Below are 20,533 nucleotides of genomic sequence, written 5' to 3'. Positions count from 1 at the left end.
AATTTTTATTTTATTTTTCTTGAGAGGAAGACTCTAGTCTTTACTTTAGATTTGGGTACTTAGGTTCTTACTTTGTTTGAAATATATATTATAATACAAAATTTAATTAGTAATAATAAAGTTGGTAAACGCACTTACTAAGTTACAAAAGAAATATCAGTTTATTAGGGGAATGGATTCTAAGATATCATTTAATAATAGGGCACAATATAAACACTTCAATTTTGGAACAATGTTTTCTATTTATTATTATTATTATTGTATTTGACCTAATAGAAGATTGTGTTAGACCAACTTGATTGTAATATTAATACTAATTTAATGAGGAAATCATAAATTAAGACCATTTTCTAAGATCTAAAATTTGTCTTAAGTTTGATACAAAAAAAAAAAAAAAAAAGCTTGTGTTATTTTTGGCTTACTATTTATAATTATACTCTAATATAAAAGATATAAAATAAGTAAAAAATATTAATTATTATTAATGGTCATTTAATATTTTATTAAAAATATATAAAATTGATATTTTTAATCCTTTTTATTGTTTGAATTTAAAGTATGTTTTGTAAAAGTGAAAGAATTATAATTATTAGTGGCACAATAGTAAATAAAAAAAAATTATGGTGGCTTAAATTTGGCATAATATTATATTTTTTTTATCAAATTTAATACATATTTTAATATATTGCAAATTTAGCACACTTTTTATAAATATTATTGGAGTGGTATTATTTTTAAGTGGAGCATTGCTAATTTATTATTGGGCACCAGTAGTGCCTAGCACATTCTAAACGTATCGTCTTGTAATTGACTAACGATATTCTCTAAAAATTATTACATTAAACTATTTGAGACTCGATACTTAATTAGACCAATAACGATATTAAAACGTAAAAAAATATTAAATACTATTGATACATTTAAAAAATATTAAGTATACTAACAATACATCATCCTTTAGCACTGGTGGGAGATACTCTAACATTAATTCATTCTCTTTCATTAAAAACCGTCCAATATAATATGGTTTCTCTTACGCACTCAGCTCAACTCAAACTAAGTAGCCTATGGACAAGTGTGCCTACTTCCCCATTTTATTACTTTTTATGTTTGGCACCTTATCGACTTAATTAAATGTCATTAAATAGCCAAAACCCTTGAAAACCCCAAGTAAGCTTCTTTTTTTCTTCCTCCTTTCTAATATATTCTTCATTTAAACAAAATATTAAATGAACTTGGAAGTTGAAACAAGAGCAATAGATAGAGAGAGAGAGAGAGATAAGTTAATAAAGGTGAGATACTCATATTTGTGGTGGTGGGGAAAAGTTAATAAAGATGAGGAGAGGAAAGAGAGGTAGCTAATAAGTATGTGTAACAAGAGTAAGAGTTCACGTGATGAGAAGGCATATATGTCATGTAGTATTTGGCCATTTTGGGCAAAATGTGTGAAGCATGGACCTATGTGTTGGCCCATATTAATTCCATTCCTTAATGGGTGCATTGCCAAACTCATTTGTACTCCTTCCCAACAAATTACCGTATGCTGCAACTTATGTCATCTTAACCACTAAGCTAATAACTTTCACTCAAATACCAAGCAAGACTTCAATGAACATGTGCAACTTTAAATTATTGTCGTCACAATATCTCAGCTCTGGACAAGCCATAAGATGAAGTAGCTAAGATTGTAATAAATGTAAGACGAAATAAATTTATGTTTGGTTCATAATATTTATTATCTCATATTAATTCCTTGATGGTTACATTGGCCAACCCATTTCTACTTCTTCAGCACAAATTAGTATACATTAAGCTAATTAATTGCTTCACTCAAATGTAAACCGAGTTGTGATTATAGATGAAATCAGAGAAGATTCAATCAAATGTCAATGTATTATATTCATTTCTTGTAAAGACTTGTGCTCATCTCTTCATTGGGATAATTGATAGCATTGTCTTATGAGATTTAAGATTTTACAAGTGTCAAATAGCCATGCACAACCACTAAAAAAAAACCAATCTTTAGTGACAACCTTTTAATTACAATATAAATTTTTTGTGACTAAATGTGACTTTTAGAGGTTGTTTGCTTGTGTTTTTTAGTTTTATATTTTCAGAATTGTATTTTCAAAAGTGAGAATAGAAAACAATTTTTTGTCATTTTAAAAATTTAATTATGTTTAGCTAAGATTTCTTAAAACTTTTTTTTTTAGATTTTTTTTACTAATAAAAAAAATTCAATATTCTACAACACACTATGACATGAACCCATCCTACCCCAGACCGGACCTGAACTCGGACCCCAGCCCAAACCCAAACACGAACCTGAACCCAATCCCTGTACGCTGGACCCTGAACAAAGATCCTGGACTCCAACCCGGACCCGGACCCCAAACATGGGCCCTAAACCCAAATCCTGGATCCCAGACCCGGAGCTAGGTCCAAGGTCTTGGGTTGGGTTTGTTATCCAAGGTCCGAGTTTGTTTTTTGGGTTCTGGATCCAAGTTCGGGTTCAGGTCTAGGGTTCGGGTTTGTTGTTTGGGGTCTAGGGGCAGGGTTTGGGTCCAAGTCCGGGTCAAGGGTCTAGGGTTTGGGTTCGGGTCTAGGTCTGGATTCAGGTCTTGGTTTGGGTCTACAATCTAGGTCTGGGTCGCGGTCCAAGTCCAATTCTGGGGTCCGAGCCCATGTTGAGGTCCAGGGTTTAGGTCCAGGTTGGGGTACGGGTCTGAGGTCGGGGTCGAGGTCCGAGTTCAGGTTCAGTTCCAGGTCTGAGTTCGGGTATGTGAGCAAAAATATAAAATATGTATAATATGTTTGACAAAAAAATATTTTTTAAAATAGAAAATAACATTTTCATGTACTCTGTTTTCTAGCTTTAAATTTTTAAGAAATATTTTTAAAAATTTGACCAAACGACCCCTGTTAGTTTTTTAAAGTTGTTTTCTGTTTCAAAAAACTAAAAACAATTTTTAAGTTATGAAGCCAAACAACCCATTACTCACTACAAAAAGTTACTTGTAACTAAATCATAGTATTTAGATATACGTTGTCTGTAACGCCCTAAATAATTAGGCACATTACCCAATAAACTTATGAAACCCTAATCCCCTAATCAAGATTACTAGTAAAATAAGCGTGGAAATTAAACTTTATTAATAAACGGAATGAAAATAACTTGTAATAATTTAAAAGTTACAAAAGTTGGGATCCCAAAAGTATTTACAAAACACTATTACAAGTTCTTTTTTTTTGGCCGACCTAAGCGGTAAAACAGAGTCTCAAAATACATCACTGGTAGACCCCAACCCGCTTGGTCTAGTGTGGCCCGAACATGTACATTCTTCGTTCAGCTCCCATACTCATGGCTGATGAGAAACAACTTTACCCTTTCCTGCACACTAGAGCACCCGTGAGCCAAGCTCAGCAAGATAGTATAAAACACTGATAAACATATTTATCACATTATATAATCAGTAATTCCATTCACATATGCCTGTATGACACAGACCTGCATGTTACGCTCAAATGCCTATTTATATCTACGCAGCGTTGACCTACGTGTTGCGCTCACACGTCTAATTACAATAAGGCCTTAGAATGGTTCCTCTCGGTTCTAGTTACCAAGTCCAACCTGGTTATGCCTTGAACACATAACCCTAACTCTTAACATACTCATATACTCATATATATCATGGCATAGCATTCATATAACATATATCACTAGGGTAATAACCCTAAGCAATTAAACCGCTCATGTTAGGGTAATAACCCTAATCCCGGTTACTGATTACTCACAAATATCATTTCTAATATAAGCGCCACCGTGCATAACTCTATGTGCTAAGTACTGTCTTACCTGATGTCCCGCAATAGTAGAGATTCCAAATCCCCGGGTGCTCCTGACCAGGCGCCGGTAATCCTAGTCACAATACTGGGATTTTACACAAATAGGGTTAATCCCTAAATCCACTTCCACAAAATATAAATTGGCATTCAAATCATAGATAATCACATAGAGCTCGAAAAGAGCTTTCCAACGATATAAAGAACGTCTCAAACAGAGTCCCGAGTCAAAAGTTATGGCAAAAACAAAAACTCATAAAAATTAATAAACTACCATTATCATGGTCGTAACCAGACCTATGATAGTCACGACCACTAGGTTTAAAAACCCAAAAAATTCAGTTTTCAGCTACGAAAATTATGCCCAAAACACATCCAAACCCAAACCAAAACTTAGAACCATCACATAGGCTTTCAATCATTAAACAGAGAGTCTAAAACACCATTTCATGCATTAAACATCAACAAAAACTCTCAAAATTCAGATTGCACAAAATCAAAATCATGCTCAACACACAACTCTTCAAGCTCAAAGACTTGAGCTTTAAATCCTTTAATCCCTAACATTTTCCAGCAGCATAACACTAATAAAACATGAATTTTAACCTAGAAATTCCTTGAAATCTCAGCCAAGAACTCAACAATATAATCTACAACTAAATCAAGCAATTCATACTCAAACTCTATCAAAATTAACACTCACTCTTCTTACATGCAAATCAAGAGCAAAACAACCCAAAACATGTTTTTTTCCATAATGAACTCAGCAAGAATTTCAGCAAGAATTTCAAATAAAAACAATAGAAAAACTACCTTAATTCCAAGCTCAAAGATTCACAATCTCAAAGCTTCACTTTTGGCCAAATCTAAGCAATTTCACCCAACAAACAAACTTTGAAAAGCAAGAGGGTTTGCGAGAGACAGAGAGAGAGAGAGAGGGGTTGGGTATGAGGGGAACCAAAGCCAGAAAATTCTATTTTATTTTCTCAAAACTCATCTTTTATCAATTGTCAAATAAAGGTCAAAAGACCAAATTGCCCCAAGGGCTAAAAAACATACCCACACACATACAAGGGTAGAAATGACATTTCATGCTTATTTAAACTCAAATAAATTCCAGATTAATCATTAATAAATAAAATGCCAATATTTCAATCCAATATTGCATTTCGGGCCCGAACCCGGTTCGGCCCGAAATAACCGGTTGTGACTATATCGGGCCAACCTGTCAGAACACACCTGAAAAATACAACACAGGCATACTATATAATAATATAGCCCCATAAGCATGTTAATAAATTAATTTCACTGTTTGACCCTTCTCGGGTTAAAATTACTAAAAGGCCCCTGGCTCACCAATGGGGTCTTAACATAGCATAAATCATATAAATTCTCATATATTAAATTATATAATAAAATAATTTCTTCAATTATACATAATTATCTAGTTAGAGTTTTTCTAATCCATTTCTTAACTCTAGGGTATTACATTATCACTAATTTAATTTTAGTCACAACAAATTTTAATTTTTGTAATTATACCTATAGCCACAGACTTTTGAGTCACAACATAGAATTATGTTTTATAGTTAGTTACAATTTTTTTTACTTTAGTCACAAATTTTACTGTGACTAAAAGTAAAATTTTTTGTAGTGAACTAAGGTTTTAATCAAAGTTCATTGCAAAATCATCATTAAGCATGGTTTAACAATTGATTCTGGCCAAAAAATTAAGTATTCATAACATCAACACAGAATCAAGCGTCAACCATTCCAAATGCATCATTTGGTATCATTTTATCTCTAAAGAAATCAAATTTTTATGACACCATCAAAAATGTATCATATGAGAGAGAGAGAGAGAGAGAGCATTTTTTCGCTGAGTAAAAAAGAAGAGAGAGAGAGTTGATAATGAGTGAGGTGGTTGAGTATATGTTGGGGTTTTTGTTTATGCTAAAAAGTGGTCAATTCTGTATCGTCTGATAAGTGATAGTGGCAATAAATAGAAAGAAAAGAAAGTAAGAGCGCACCGCAATTTATAGTAGTTCACTCCCCGTCTTGTAACGATAATGGAGCTACGTCTACTTCGAACTTTTATTAATTTCAAAAATGTAAGTTGCGCACAAGAAATTTTGACTAAGGAGAGCTCCCTCTCACAATTTCAAGAAAGAGAAACACGTGAGTTCTAGAGAGAGAAGCTATTGACGCTAAAAAATAGACAACTGTACATCGTCTGATAATCGATAGCGATAAATAAGAAAATAACGTAAAATAAAGAGAACACCACAATTTATAGTAGTTCACTTCCCCATATCGTGATGGTAATAGAGTTACGTCTACTTTGAGCTTTTATTATCGCAAAAGCTAATTGCGTTACAGGAGAACTCGGGAAAAATAACTAAGTCTAGCTTCACTTCACAATTTTTAGAGAGAGAAAGTGTGAAGAGAGAGAAGCCTTGACCTTGTAGAGATAATGAAAAGTGTGAATAGTAAGCTAAGGAAGCTCTCATTTTATAGAGAAGGAGGTCCTATTAAAATACAATAAAATAATAGAAAGAGGTCTAATAAATCCAACATTAATTTCTTTTGACGTATCAATAGGATTGGAGAAATAAATACACTCACTCAGAGAACTACCGCGCTATAAGTTCCACGACACAAGAGGAAAACCATAAAATATAAAGGATAGAATTGGTTTGATGAAAATCAATTTTTTTCTTCTATTTGGATTCGACTAAAATATTAAATATCTAAGATGACGTTTAATTAAAAGGAATGAAAATACAGAAATAAAAATAAAAATAGAATTGAATAAAATTTAAAATGGATAAAATTTATTTTATTTCCATTTTATTAGCTTGAAGCAAACACCAACAAAGTGTTTTTGTTAGTGGTATAGACTAGTGATTGAGATTTGTTAATACGACTATTAATTGATCAAAACGACAATGGGCTAATAATAGACGAGTAAATGGTCAAAGGCCCAATTAGAAGTAGATGATAGTGTGGGCCCATTTGTTCTCATTTGCAGTGTGATCCTGAGCCCAATTAGATGGGTCATTTTGCAAATTTTACACTTTTTATGTCAGTTTCGCAAAGAGGAAATTACGTAGAATATGGCATTTTTTCCTTAAATTTCATAGATATGGAAAAATTAGAGATTTACTTAACTTATGACTTTTTTACAATTTAAGTTAATTGTATGGAAAAATATTTCCATATTTTTAAGTTTTTATTAAATAAAGTCACATTTTCATTTTATTAACTTATGTTTAGAGATTTCTAATATTTTTTAAAGCAAATCATTAATATATATATACATTTATATTATTTTTATATTATAATTATTTTATTTATTTTAACTCTACATAATCATTCTTTCTTAACTTAAATTTCTATTTTATTTTTTCTTTAAAAAATCTATTTATTAATATATGTAGAAGGTTTATTTTATTTTTAACTTAATTATTACAAAGTATTTTATTTATTTATTTAAATATAAATTAACATTTTGATATTATATTTTATAAAGGAATGCAATGATATTTTATTTAAATTTTCAAGTACCAAGTTACTTTAGAAAGCAGGATAAAAGATAAAAATACAAAAACAAAAAAACATGTTACTTTTGCATTAAAACCAGTCAAAATATAACACACTAAACCTAATTTAATATTTCAGGTTCCAGGTTACTTTAGCAAACATCAGGTTACTTTTGATTTGTCAATAGGTTACATGTGTAAGAAATATAACACATTAACCAAATTTAATATTTCAGGTATCGAATTATTTTAAAAAATACTGGGTTACTGTTTGATGTTGCGAATAGGTTACATATGTGTAAAAAATGTAGCACATCAACAAAATTTCATATTTTAGGTATCAAATTACTCTAGAAAGCAAAATAAAAGACAAAAGATAAAAAATTATGTTACTAACAAAATTCAATATTCCAGGTACCAAGTTACTTTAGAAAATATCAGGTTACTTTTTGATGTTATTAATAGGTTACATGTGTAAAAAATATATAGAATAACAAGAAAATTTAATATTTCAAGTACCGAGTTACTTTCAAAAATATAATAAAAGACAAAAAGGAAAAAAAATATTATGTTTGCATTAAAATCATTTAAAATATATCACACAACTAAATTCAATATTCTAGGTACCAGGTTACTTTAGAATCATCGAGTTACTTTTTGATGTTGCCAATAAGTTGCATGTGTAATGGTAGTGGAGTTAAAAAAATATTATGTTACTTTTTGATATTGCCAATAGACTACATGTGTAATGGTAGTGGTATTAAAAATATATCGGGTTACTTTGTGATGTTGTCTCTAGCATATGTTAATTTTTATGGCATTTAAAAGTACTAGGTTACTATTTGTTATGCATGTAATTATTTAGGTTACTTTAATAATGTTAAAATAAGTAGGTTCCTTTTATCATTATCTTTATTAATTGTTCCAGGTTACTTTTATAGTTACTTCTATAGTGTCCAAAAAGTATCAGAATAATTTTTTTTTTTTACTTTTTTTTACTACGTTTTTTTTTTGTTATTGCTTTTTTTAAGGTTCTAAATTAATTATATGGTGTTAAAAAATATCACTTATATGACTATTAGGTTACCTTTTTTTTTAATCTTTATATATTGAAAATTAACATTCTTTTTTTTTCTTCATATTAATTAGGGTAAATAGCTAAATATATATATATATATATATATATATATGTTATTTCATTATGTGTGGCACTAGCAAACTTAAAATCCAAATTTAAAAAAAAAAAAAAAAGTTAAGATCAATGACAAAACTTCATAAATATTTGTGTAGAATATTAAAAGTTATAAAAAAAAACTTTAGAAATTTATTATTGGGTGTCAAACAAAAAATTAGACTATTACTCAATAAAAAATAATTTGATTGTTGCTAAAAAAAAAAAAAATCTTGGCTTAAGCAAAACACTAGAAAAAATGGGAGTTCTAAAAAATGGGGGTTCTCAACTTTCCAAATCATTAGTTGAGAGAGATTATATATACTAATTAGTTATTTCCATATTTTAAATTTTTTATTCATTTTTCCAGTTTTTATAAAATTTCTTTATTTCTCCATATATTTCTAAACCACTTACAAAAAAGCCATATTTATAAAATAAACCCTTTCGCAAAGGGAAATTTACAAAAATACTAGAATTTAGGTTAACTTTTACAAAAATACTGTCACATGGAATTTTTTTCAAAAATACTGTGTTTTTATAAAACACCAGTAAAACACAAAGCAGTTTAACTCAAAACAACAGTAGAACACTAGTAAAACACTAGTAGAACACCAGTGAAACTTAACACAGTATACTGCAGTATGAAACTTATAAAAAAAACACAGTAAAAAAGTAAAAAATACCGTCTGGCAGTATTTTTGTAAAAAAATGGCAAAAGTTAGTATACTATGTAAATTTCCGTTCGCAAATTTAAAATCAAAGCCCAGAAAAGAAGAAGAAGAAGGATTTGGAGAAGAGTGAAAGAGATGGCGTTTATGAAGGGAGAACCATTGATAAGAAAGCTGGCCTTGGTATCTAAGTACGCCGTTTTGCCTGGCCCCAAGAGATTTCGATGATGGGTCTGTATATTCCTCCTTAACGTGTTTCCTGTCTTTATTTTCCAGGATTACAATTAGGATTAGGATTAGGGTTTTGTTTTGTTTTGATCAAATTTGAGACAACTACTCTATTGTTATTTGAAGTTGATTGATGTTCTTAGTGCCAATAGTTTTATAAATAACAATGCGATCTATTCATGAATGTCTCCGGTCATGTTGGAGTAAATAACATCATACAAGAGATCAAGCTTTCTCCTTTGAGGATTATAACTATGTCTTTAAGATGGCCAGACTGCCAATCAGCTTGCTTAACAAGTGATTGGATTCTTGATAATTATAGTATAATACCATTTGTTTGATATCAAGATTAGCTCCATGCTAATTATAGTAATGGGATTCTTGATAATTATAGTATTATTCCTATAAATTTACCTTCTCTAGGAATTCTATTTGATTTCAGATACTTCAGCCAATCCTCTCTCCCTACTTGAATCATGAAGAGTAGTATACTTTTTGTTTCATTTGTGCTTCATAATTATAAGTTAATGTCACAACGACAATGAAAGAGCATAGAGTAGATTACAATGTTTCTTGCACATAACAAGTCGTACAATAAGGCAGCCAGATCTTTTTGAATGTATTGGCTTTCATATAAGTACTTTTATTTCTCCAATATTATTTCAAATTTTCCATGGTTCTTTTTGGTTATTTTATTACTACTTCACGGGCCTATCTTAACTTTTCCCCTGATATGTCTATGATCAAATCAATCTATTTAAATTCAGAGTTGTTGTTGTGTACTTGGTTATGCACTCTATTTGTACTAACCAATCTAATTTTATCATGGTTCTCTTGGTTATTGTTACTTCACTGGCCTGTGTCTTTACCTTTCTCCTGATATGTCTTTATCAAATCAATCTATTTGAAAACAGAGTTGATGTTTGGTTGCTTGGTGATGCCCCCTAACTATGAAATAGTCCATTTTTCTCTTGTTTAATGCAGGGCCATCTTGACTAAATTCGTCATGGATGTAAGAGTTTGCTCTTGAAGTTTAGTATGTAATAAGGATTTCTTGTCTCTAATTGCTCAATTTTGTGCTCATTGAAGGTTTGATGGTTCTACTTGTTTTTCTTAAGGAATACTGACCGTTAAATTTCTTAAGATACTTTTTTTATTTTGTTTCATTTCTTTTCCTATAAATAATATTGTTTCAATGAATGTAATATTGATTCACTTCACTTGGATTGTTAAACAACAATCATTGTCCATTGCTGGTTGCGCTTATTATTAGTATTAGATTCAGATTAAAGCAGGCTAATACGTTTGCCTTGTGTGCACAAAGTGATAAATCTTCAGCCTTTTCAGTACACAGGCAAGTAAAATTGAAAGTCGAGAAGGGATGTATGTAAGTGGGGGAATTCGGCGCAAATATTCTTCTCTTTTTGGAGAGATTTTTTGGAAATCTAAATCTATCCTTTTGTGTGTATTGCAGTGATTGGGTACGATTAGTCACTATTTTGTTCTGCTTAATATATTAGTAGTAGTAGGGTCATCTCTAGAGCTTAATCCAGCTGCTGACAATTTACAATGCTGTGGAAACAGATCAGAGGACTATGCATGCGACTACTCATCAAATCCAGCCAAGTTTAAGAGAGACTGACTATAATTACCAGATATTTATACCTATCTATAATATATATTGGAGTGAAGATTGATCATCACGTTTTATCTATATCTATTTCTCAGTGGGCTCTGAAATTGAAGACAATGGTTGAGACTCGAGCCTGTCTGACTGCCCAGAGTGTGTCCGTATATTATTCTTTCTTAGCTTGATAAGTTTTTGGCTTGGAATCATGTTAGCTAGGAATGTAGACAGTTGAGAAGAAGTGCAGAAAGAAACGTTAAAATATATATATATATTTATATATCTAGTAATGATACAAGAGTGAAGGGAATCCACACTCTGATCTTTGCATATCGTACCTAGCTCTTTTTCTTTTCTGTCTATACATGGTTGTAAAGGTTTTTTTCTTTTTACTTTCTTTCTGATTGTGTTTGCCTTTATCAGATATAATATATAATATATATATTTATTTATATATATATATATATATATATTTCTGTCAGAGCTAGCTACCCGTGAATTTTTATCTTATGTATTTTAAAAATAACCCCATAATAATAAGGCTAGTTATGTGTTTTTTTTTGAAGGGATGGCTAATTATGTGTTCATAGCTAAAAAAAAGCCCTTGTAATATATGGTTCGATTCAGCAATGTAACACTTATACATTAAAGAAGAAGTTAGATACTATATATATATAACGTATGCATAAAAAGTTGAGCAGAGAATATTATTGTGAAACAGAGTTAATAAGCATCGAAAGGTGTCCAAGATTCTCCTCCAGCGAGTTTGATGAGAGGATCTGATAAGGGAGTCCGAAACTGAGAGCCGGTCCTGTTGAAGTTGGCTGCTGCTGAAGTGGACATATCATGGAGATGAGTAGGAAGAGGAGCAGCATTCGATGAAGAGGATAACAGCCCCAGTACTCCATAATCATCGCTCTCGAAAAGCATGGTATTATTATTATTGTAATTATTAGGCAGAAAGTTGTTATAGTTATCTTTATCAGGATGAGTGGAGGAGGAGAGGAGTGGTTGTGTTGCTGCTTGGAAATGAGAAAAGTTAGTCTCTGTCTTGCACTGTTTGGGAACAGTTAATGGTTGTTCTTGGCATTGCTGCTTATTATTCCATGTGCTATTTTGATGTGAGAGGAGGGACTTGAATAACACAGATGATGATGATGATGTTGATATTGATGGGTTTTTGTTTGTTGTGGCTATGGTACTACTGGTGGATAAACCATGTATCGGGAAGAGGTGTGATTGGGAGACAACTGGGTTATTAGTAATGAGGCTTTTCAAGTCATTACCACTACCACTGTTCAGGAAAAGGTTTTGGCTTGGGATGGTTCGCATTGGGTTTTGAGTTGTGAATTCATATTCTTCTAATAATGATGATGATGCCTTCATTGGAGTTGGAGTGGGTTGGGCTTCTAGCAACGCAGGCAAGCAACTCTGTCGTCCGTGAAAGATGGGATTTTTCTTCTCTCCAGTTTTGTGATATATTCTGCATATCACCCATTCCTCCTGCATTTTTATACAAATTGGAAAAGAAATAAGAGAAAAAAAAATCAACCCAAATAATAATAATGTTGTCATAAATGCTTACACATATACAAGTTACAACAACCAAAGCCAAAGTTTTCACAGAATCCAAAACTACTATAAGTATATATAACCCTATATTTTAAATAAAAATGAAAATGGATTTGACAAGCACAGCAAGGTTAATTATAATAATTAATCAAAGTGAAAATAACAGTCTAGTCCATCCCCATCGGCATGCACCACCACCACTACTCCCACGAAATCAATAAAAATAAGTCAACCCAGAAAAGGACAAATTAACAACATCTATGATTACATTTACATATACATACATACATCATACATAGATAACTTGAACTTCACGTCGCACGTGCGGAGGAGGAAGTAGAGCATAACATATATAAATAAATAATACCTTAACCACTTGAGTTTGGCTAAGTTTAAGGTTGTGTAATGTAATATATATATATAAAGGATTCAATAAAAAGAAAAATACCTTTCGCGTGTGACGGGATGAAAAATTACCGTCGAGACGATACTCGTGCATGACCCACTTGGTCTTCTCGCCTCGTGGGGCACGGCCCTTGTAAAAGACAAGAGTCTTCTTCATACCAAGCAGAGATCCATTGGAGGCACTGTAAACCTCTCTATCTTTTCCGGTGGCTTTCCAGTACCCAGCTCCGGTGGCTCTGTTGGTTCTCAACCCAGTTGGGTATTTTCTGTCCCTTAGGCTGAAAAAGAACCACTCTTTCTCTCCCATCTTAGCCACGTCTGCATGCATGAAAAACAACACAGTACTATATATAATTAATAACGCATTTATTATACATAATATGATTTTATTGAAATTAATTTGTCAGAATAAATTAGTTAAGTTATTAATACTGTCTTACACTTTTCTCATTGTGCCACTGCCAAGCCAACTCATATATTATGTATTGTTATTCAAACAAAACATGGTATATGCATGGTCTCTCTATCTTAAATATGGCTCCAGCTCGAAATATTTTTAAAAGATATGCAGTTAGATTTGAGAATAAATGTTCAGTACGGACTTGTAGAAATACTGAAAAGTTGCAATATTTTGACCAAAAACTAGTCATCTTCTTCTTCTTGGAAATAGAAGTAGCTCAACTTCAAATATTAAAGACACGCTAGGGCATAAGAATCGGGTTCAAGTTTCATATAATTTTTTTTAAAGAATATCGTTAAATAATTGTAAATTGCTACCTAAAAGGTACTGCTAGACACCTCAATAACAATACTCATACAAATACTAAATTTTTTTTTTAAGGGTTTAAGTTGGATTTTTAGTAAAGGCACCTAGCTAGTTTTGAATTATAAGTACTCGTATATATATTAAAAAGATGTTAGGGTTTTATGGATGATCATGAGTTATAAGATAAATATATATAAGTGAGAAGAGAAAAAAAGAGATAATGAATAATGAATGAAGTAATTAATTAATTAATTAACCTGGTAGTTCCCAAGGCTCGCATCTGTTGAGATCAACCTCAACAATGTCAACTCCACAAAGGGTTCCATTGAAGACTTTGGAAGCCAAGTAGAAAGTGATGAGCTCTTCATCAGTGGGGTGGAACCGAAACCCAGGGGGCAAGCCTTGCTCGTTTATGTGTTCTCCACTCAGCTCAAGAAGAACTTCTTCCATGCCCAACATGATGAAAATGATGATGATGATAGATATGATCTTGTGGGTGGGGTTTGCTGATGTGAGTTTTATAGTATATAATATATATAAATAAAATGTGTTTATATATATAGTACTGGGAAGAACAAGCCAAGACAAAAGTAAACCAACCAACCAACCAGACCAAGACCTATATGAGTGTTCGATTTAATACATTACTGGTTATTAATAATTAAAGTAAAAGGGAGGGTGTGCGTTACTATATATATATGATGTGGGGGCCTACGTTTGAAACTGACAAAGACTATACATTTATTTTTCACCATTGTCGTTGGTTATTAGTGGTGCTCAATAATTAAGTAGTTTTACCATTAATTAGTTAGTGATATTTTTTAAAATTATATGAGATTCGATACTTAATTATCCTAATAACAGTATGACACCGAATAGAGTAGTGTTAGTCACTAACATACTACTTTCAGCATTTTTTTTTTTTTAAATTTAATAAAGGTATTATTGTACAGTACTTTAAAAATTATTTTATTAAGTTAAATAATAAACGATATTTAATAACAAAAACTATTTTTTAACATTTCTCATCTCATTTAGTAATGATTTTCATTTAATAACAATAAATTAATTTTTGAGGCGGTGGGAGGTGTTTTTAATTGAGGGTAGGAGCTAGGAAGGTGTGTATTAAATGCAAAAGTTGAGTGTGTAGAGGTTTATGCGTGCGTGTGTGAGCATATATATATATATATATATATCTTATCTTGGTTATAGAGAGAGTGTGTGTGTGTGAGCAGCTTTCTTTTCAGGTTAGATGACATTAGGGTTCTGTAGCTACAGTACTATTCATATCACACATACCTAATCATCTATCATTTTTTCATCTGGTTTTCAAACTCTATATTCTTACCTATCTTATAATATTAGGGTTAGTTTAGTAAAGCTCTGCTGCGAAGAAAAACAACTTTAGCTGTGCTTTAAGAAAAAACGACTATAGCAAAACTGTAAAAAAAAAAAATAAACTGAGTATTTAGTAAATTATAAATTTTAATGTGTTGCATTAAGATTCTATTATAATAATAATAATAATAATAATAATATTTTAATCTAATTCATGAAAATCATAAATATATATAAAAAAATATGTCATATAAAATTTTTACTTTTTATATATTTTTAATTATTTTTTTCTGTAGTATAAATTTATATGTATTTGATAAAAATAATTTTTAATATTATTAAATTATATTTTTATCAATTGTAATAAGAAACTTAAATTGATATTGTTTGTTAATAATAAAAATATAAATATATTTTTTTAAAAAATAAAAAATTAGAAATTTAAATATTATTTATTTTAAAAAAAAATTCTTTCAATTTTTTTTTTTAATTTTGTAATATATAATAAATAATTAACTAAATTTTTTGAAAAAAAATAAGGGGAATTACCCTATATACTATTTTTTTAATTTTTTTTTCAAATTTACGGTTTGAGTTTTTAAAGTGGTTGCAGCGTTAGTTACAATAGATGTTTCTATACGATTTTTTGTTGCAATTTAAGTTGCAGCGCTAATTGCAATAGGGGTTCTATGTAGAATTCCGTAAAAATATAATAAAAAACTGTTTTGAAGTGTAAAAATAAAAAAACTCCAAAAAATAATTTATTATAGTCTTTTAGTCAAAACAGTTTTTTCCAAAAATTGGGTTGTACCAACTTTAGCTTTTTAGTTGTAGTTTTTTCATAAATTTTTTGACCAATACTAAGTTTTACTCCCTTTTATTAAATAAATTAATTTTAAAATTATAAGTTTTATTAATTCTAAAAAAATAAAATAAAATGAATTATTAAACACTTGATAAAATTATTAAATTAATTTTACTTAAAAAATCTAAATTATTCCTACAAAAATATTATTAAACTTTCTTTATTTAAAAACACGTATCTTAAAAAATAAAAAGGAAAAAAATTATTCAAAATCTAATAGATATTACAAATTAAGATTTTGGGAAGAAAAAATCAACCTTATTTATATTTATAAACTCATATATTAAAGAAAAGAAAAAAATTAGATAATAGATCCAAAATTTGAAAAAAATTGCAAAGATATATTTACACTGAAAATATTTCATTTTTAAAGTTTTGAATCTTTTTATTTACAAAAATATATATCTTTTTTTTAAAAAATAAACTGTTTTTTAGTTGTTTTATAGTTGTCATTATATATATATATATATATATATATTTTTTTGTTTTATAGTTTATTTATAGTTGTCGTGAGATTGATTTCTCATTGTTTTGTAGTTGATTTTTTTTTTAATTTTTGTTGAGCAAAATGTATTTTTGTAATTTTAAAAATTTACAAGTATATTTTTATAATTAAAAATTTAGGCCGTAAATTTCTAAATAGAATATAAGAGAAGGGTATTTTTGAAATTTTTTCTAAAAGTAAAGAAAAATTATTAAAAATGTAATAAAATATAAACTAATTTTTTTTAAAAAAAAAATTAGAAAATTTAAATAAGTTTACTTAAACAAATCTATATATTTAGAGAAAAAAATAAACTCAAACTTATTTCAATTTATTTTACACAAATTGAAATAAGTTTGAGTTTATTTTCTTTGACCTGTAATAGCAGGTTACTAATAGGTAGACATTCCTTTTTTAGAATTAATTAATTATAATTAACTATTTTCTTAAAATAATTAATTAAATATTTAATAAGACCTCTTTTAGCAATTAATATTTATATTTAAATCCTTATTCTGATTATTTTAATAATTAAGCCATTTAATTATAATATTTACAATAAAATTTACTTTTTTACAAAAATTAAACTTTTTTTGACACAAATTAAAATTCTCTTCTTATAATAAATTTTTAAATAATTAATAATTTTAAATGATATTTAATTATTTTGTTACAATTAGATAAATTCTCTTCTTATAATAATTTTAATTATTTAAGTATGAGGCCTCAAGCTAGTCAATCGATAACAAGTGTAGCCATTTTTTTCTTCTAAAAAATCCTTCAACTTATTTCACTTTTTAAATATTTAAATAAAAAAAAAATAATTAAGTGTAATAATTTAAAATTAAGATTACAAGTATAATAAAATTTAAATTATGAAATTATATGTGTTTAATTTTAAATTATAAAAAGTTTTGCTATAAAATTTTAAATAATTTAAGTGCAAAAAAATAAATTGCTAAAAAATCCTTATATAGTAATAAATTGCAAAAAAATTAATTAACAATTATAATTAATTTAATTTTAAAATATAATTAATCTTAATTAAAGTTTTATAAGGAAATAAATTATTAGGTTACTTTCAGATTACAAGTTATTTATTATTTATTTATATTTAATTTCCAAATTCATCACAACCATTTAATAGTAATCCAATAGCTTAAAAAATATAACCACGATAGTTACAATAAAAATATAACTATTGAAACCTCTTCCATATATATATATATATTTGAGGGAATAATTAAGACTTCATTATATTACTCAATCAACAACAATGCTTCTGTGTTATGTTTACAATCTTTATTCCCCTACGCCCAATCTCCTTTGATTCTATACATTAGCTTTGAGAACATCTACAAATTTTAGTAAACTAATCCCCCTATTTATATCTTTTGCCTTACTTGGCATTACAACAAAATTTTAAGTTGAAAATCTTTTTGAATTGCCTCTACACATTACAAAAAATTTTATGACTAATTATAAATTATCAATTCTATATTTTAATTAAAATGTTTATAGCTAAATGTATTAATTTTAAAATCACAATTTATGATAACTAAATATATGACTAAAACTAAACTAGTAACAAACAAGCAAAGAAAAATTTGGCCGAAGGTTATGTGTAAAGGGAAGTTTTCTGGCGTCAAAGATCGAAACAATTATGGTTACAAAAAGGAGACAATAATAACAAATTTTTTCATGCTTCTGCAACTACAAGACGAAGAAATAATTTTGTTGCCAAACTTAAATACCGTTCTGGTGCGTGGGTTGATTGGGATAGTGGTTTGGATCAATTTATGGTTTCTTATTTCAACAAACTTTTTTTATCTTCTCAAACCGATTGGAGAGAAGTCACAAGCTATGTGCAAACTTGTGTATCATCACAGCAGAATGTCGAGTTGTTGCTACCAGTTTCAGATGAGGATGTTCACAAAGCTTTGTTCTAAATGCATCTGGATAAATTCCCAGGGCCCGTCGGTATGACCCCTGGCTTTTTTTTTCAGAAGTATTGGCCGATTGTTAAAGGTGATATCATCAATATGGTCAATCAATTTTTTTATAATGGGTTTCTTCCTATAGATCTTAACAAAACTATTTTAGTCTTAATTCCCAAGAAGAAGCAGCCTATGGATATGGGGAATTTAAGACCAATTGCTTTATGCAATGTGTTGTACAAGATTGTGTCCAAAGTGGTTGCTAATAGACTCAAGAGTGTTATGCCGTCCATCATATCCGATACTCAAAGTGCATTTTTACAAGGCCGCTTAATCTCAGATAATATCATGATTGCCTATGAGATTATGCATCATTTAAAGAGAAAACGAAGAGGGAGGGATGGTTATATGACGCTTAAACTTGATGTTAGCAAAGCGTATGATAAGCTTGAGTGGGGTTACCTCCGTGCTATGATGGTAAGGATGGGCTTTGATGGTCGTTGGATTAACTTAGTTATGCAACGTTTTCTTCTGTTTCCTATACCATTTCACATGGAGGGAAGGAGTTAGGGCCCATTGTTGCTCAAAGAGGATTAGGTCAAGGTGATTCTTTATCACCATATCTGTTTATTCTTTGTGCTGAAGGTTTTTTTAGTTTGCTGCGTAGTTATGAACAAAGTGGTTTACTCACGGGGTGTAAAATTACTCGGGGTGCACCGGTAATTTCTCATATGCTCTTTGCTGATGATGGCTATATTTATTGTAAGGCCACTGAGGAGGAAGCGTACAATGTAAAGGAGCTGATGCGTACTTATGAGGTGGCTTCGGGTCAAAGAATTAATTTCACTCAGTCTTCTTTGTTTTATAGCAATAATACTTGTAGTGAGGTGCGGGATTCTATCTGTGCTATGCTGGAAATTTATGAGGCAGATGAAAATGGCTAGTACCTGGGCCTTCTTTGTTCGGTTGGGAGGAATAAGAATGCTATCCCTGGCTTTCTTAAGGATAAGCTTCGGAAGAGAATTCAAAGTTGGGAAGGGCGTATTTTGTCTCGTGCGGGAAAGGAGATATTGCTAAAATCTATTGCTCAAGCATTGCCGAATTATGCTATGAATGTATTCCTCTTGCCTTTAGACACTTGTAAGGAGTTAGAGCAGCTTATGGCTAAGTTGTGGTGGTATTCAGATTCGAGCGGTGGTAAAGGTATTAATTGGATGAGTTGGGAGCAATTGTGTCGTCATAAACATGCAGGAGGTCTGGGTTTCCGAAGCTTGAGAGACTTGAATTTTGCTCTTCTGGAGAAACAATATTGGCGATTATTGGTTAATGATGACTCTTTGGTTAGTAGGCTCTATAAGGCAAAATATTATGCTCATGGTAACTTGTTTTCTTCTGAATTGGGAGATCATCCTAGCTTCATCTGGCGAAGTATTCTTGAAACTAAAGATCTAGTACATTCTTGTGCTCAAAGAACAATCGCTAATGGGAAGAATGTATCCATTCTTACAGATCCTTGGCTTCCACATAGTTCTAACAGCTATGTCGTACAAGGCATCCTGCTTTTGTGAACAAATCGGTGAGCTACCTCTTTCAAGTTGACACTCACGCTTGGGATGAGGATGTCGTGAGAGACTTGTTTGTTTCACGTGATCAGGACCTTATTTTGTCCATTCAGCTTAGTGATTCGGCCATAAATGATGGTTGGAACTAAAGACTTGAGACTTGTGGGAATTATTCGGTTAAAAGTGCCTATAAATTTTTACAAGAATCTAAAGGTGCTTGGTGCCGTGATGCCAATACTGATTTTTGGAAGCGCCTTTGGTCGTTACAAATACCTCCTAAGATCAATAAATTCTTATGGATGGCTGCTTCGGGTGTGCTCCCAACTTAATTTCAGCTCCAAAAATGTCATGTTCTCGTCAATGCTGACTGTCCATTGTGTAACACTCATGCAGAAACCGTTCAACAACTAGCTATTGGGGATCTTCGACAGAGGGTACGAAGGTGAAATGGAGGAAGTGGCTGTGGTGAGTTGGGCTATTTGGCGCGCGGAATGAATTTGTTTGGCCAAAAAAGAGTTGGTT

The 20,533-nt window shown here is 30.4% G+C and overlaps 1 protein-coding gene and 2 long non-coding RNA genes across 3 annotated transcripts; 1 reads left to right on the top strand and 2 right to left on the bottom strand.

Moving 5' to 3' along the window:
• Nucleotides 1-3,130: 3,130 nt before the first annotated feature.
• On the bottom strand, nt 3,131-4,804 carry LOC115702788 (uncharacterized). The gene is made up of 3 exons (XR_009684918.1): nt 4,657-4,804; nt 3,857-3,931; nt 3,131-3,398 (listed from the first exon to the last, which is right to left on the bottom strand). It is a non-coding gene; the product is annotated as an uncharacterized LOC115702788 (long non-coding RNA).
• A 4,488-nt stretch (nt 4,805-9,292) lies between these two features.
• On the top strand, nt 9,293-11,542 carry LOC115711860 (uncharacterized). Its single transcript, XR_004010731.2, has 3 exons — nt 9,293-9,458; nt 10,440-10,936; nt 11,040-11,542. It is a non-coding gene; the product is annotated as an uncharacterized LOC115711860 (long non-coding RNA).
• A 123-nt stretch (nt 11,543-11,665) lies between these two features.
• LOC115711844 (protein CUP-SHAPED COTYLEDON 3) lies at nt 11,666-14,556 on the bottom strand. The gene is made up of 3 exons (XM_030640109.2): nt 14,083-14,556; nt 13,103-13,377; nt 11,666-12,585 (listed from the first exon to the last, which is right to left on the bottom strand). Exons 1-3 carry the CDS (start codon nt 14,282-14,284, stop codon nt 11,806-11,808), a joined length of 1,257 nt encoding a protein of 418 aa, XP_030495969.1. The 5' UTR covers nt 14,285-14,556; the 3' UTR covers nt 11,666-11,805.
• Between the last annotated feature and the right edge of the window lie 5,977 nt (nt 14,557-20,533).

Source organism: Cannabis sativa, chromosome X, assembly GCF_029168945.1.
Source record: "Cannabis sativa cultivar Pink pepper isolate KNU-18-1 chromosome X, ASM2916894v1, whole genome shotgun sequence".
Lineage (NCBI taxonomy): Eukaryota > Viridiplantae > Streptophyta > Magnoliopsida > Rosales > Cannabaceae > Cannabis > Cannabis sativa.
This window is presented reverse-complemented; position numbering and strand designations above follow the sequence as displayed.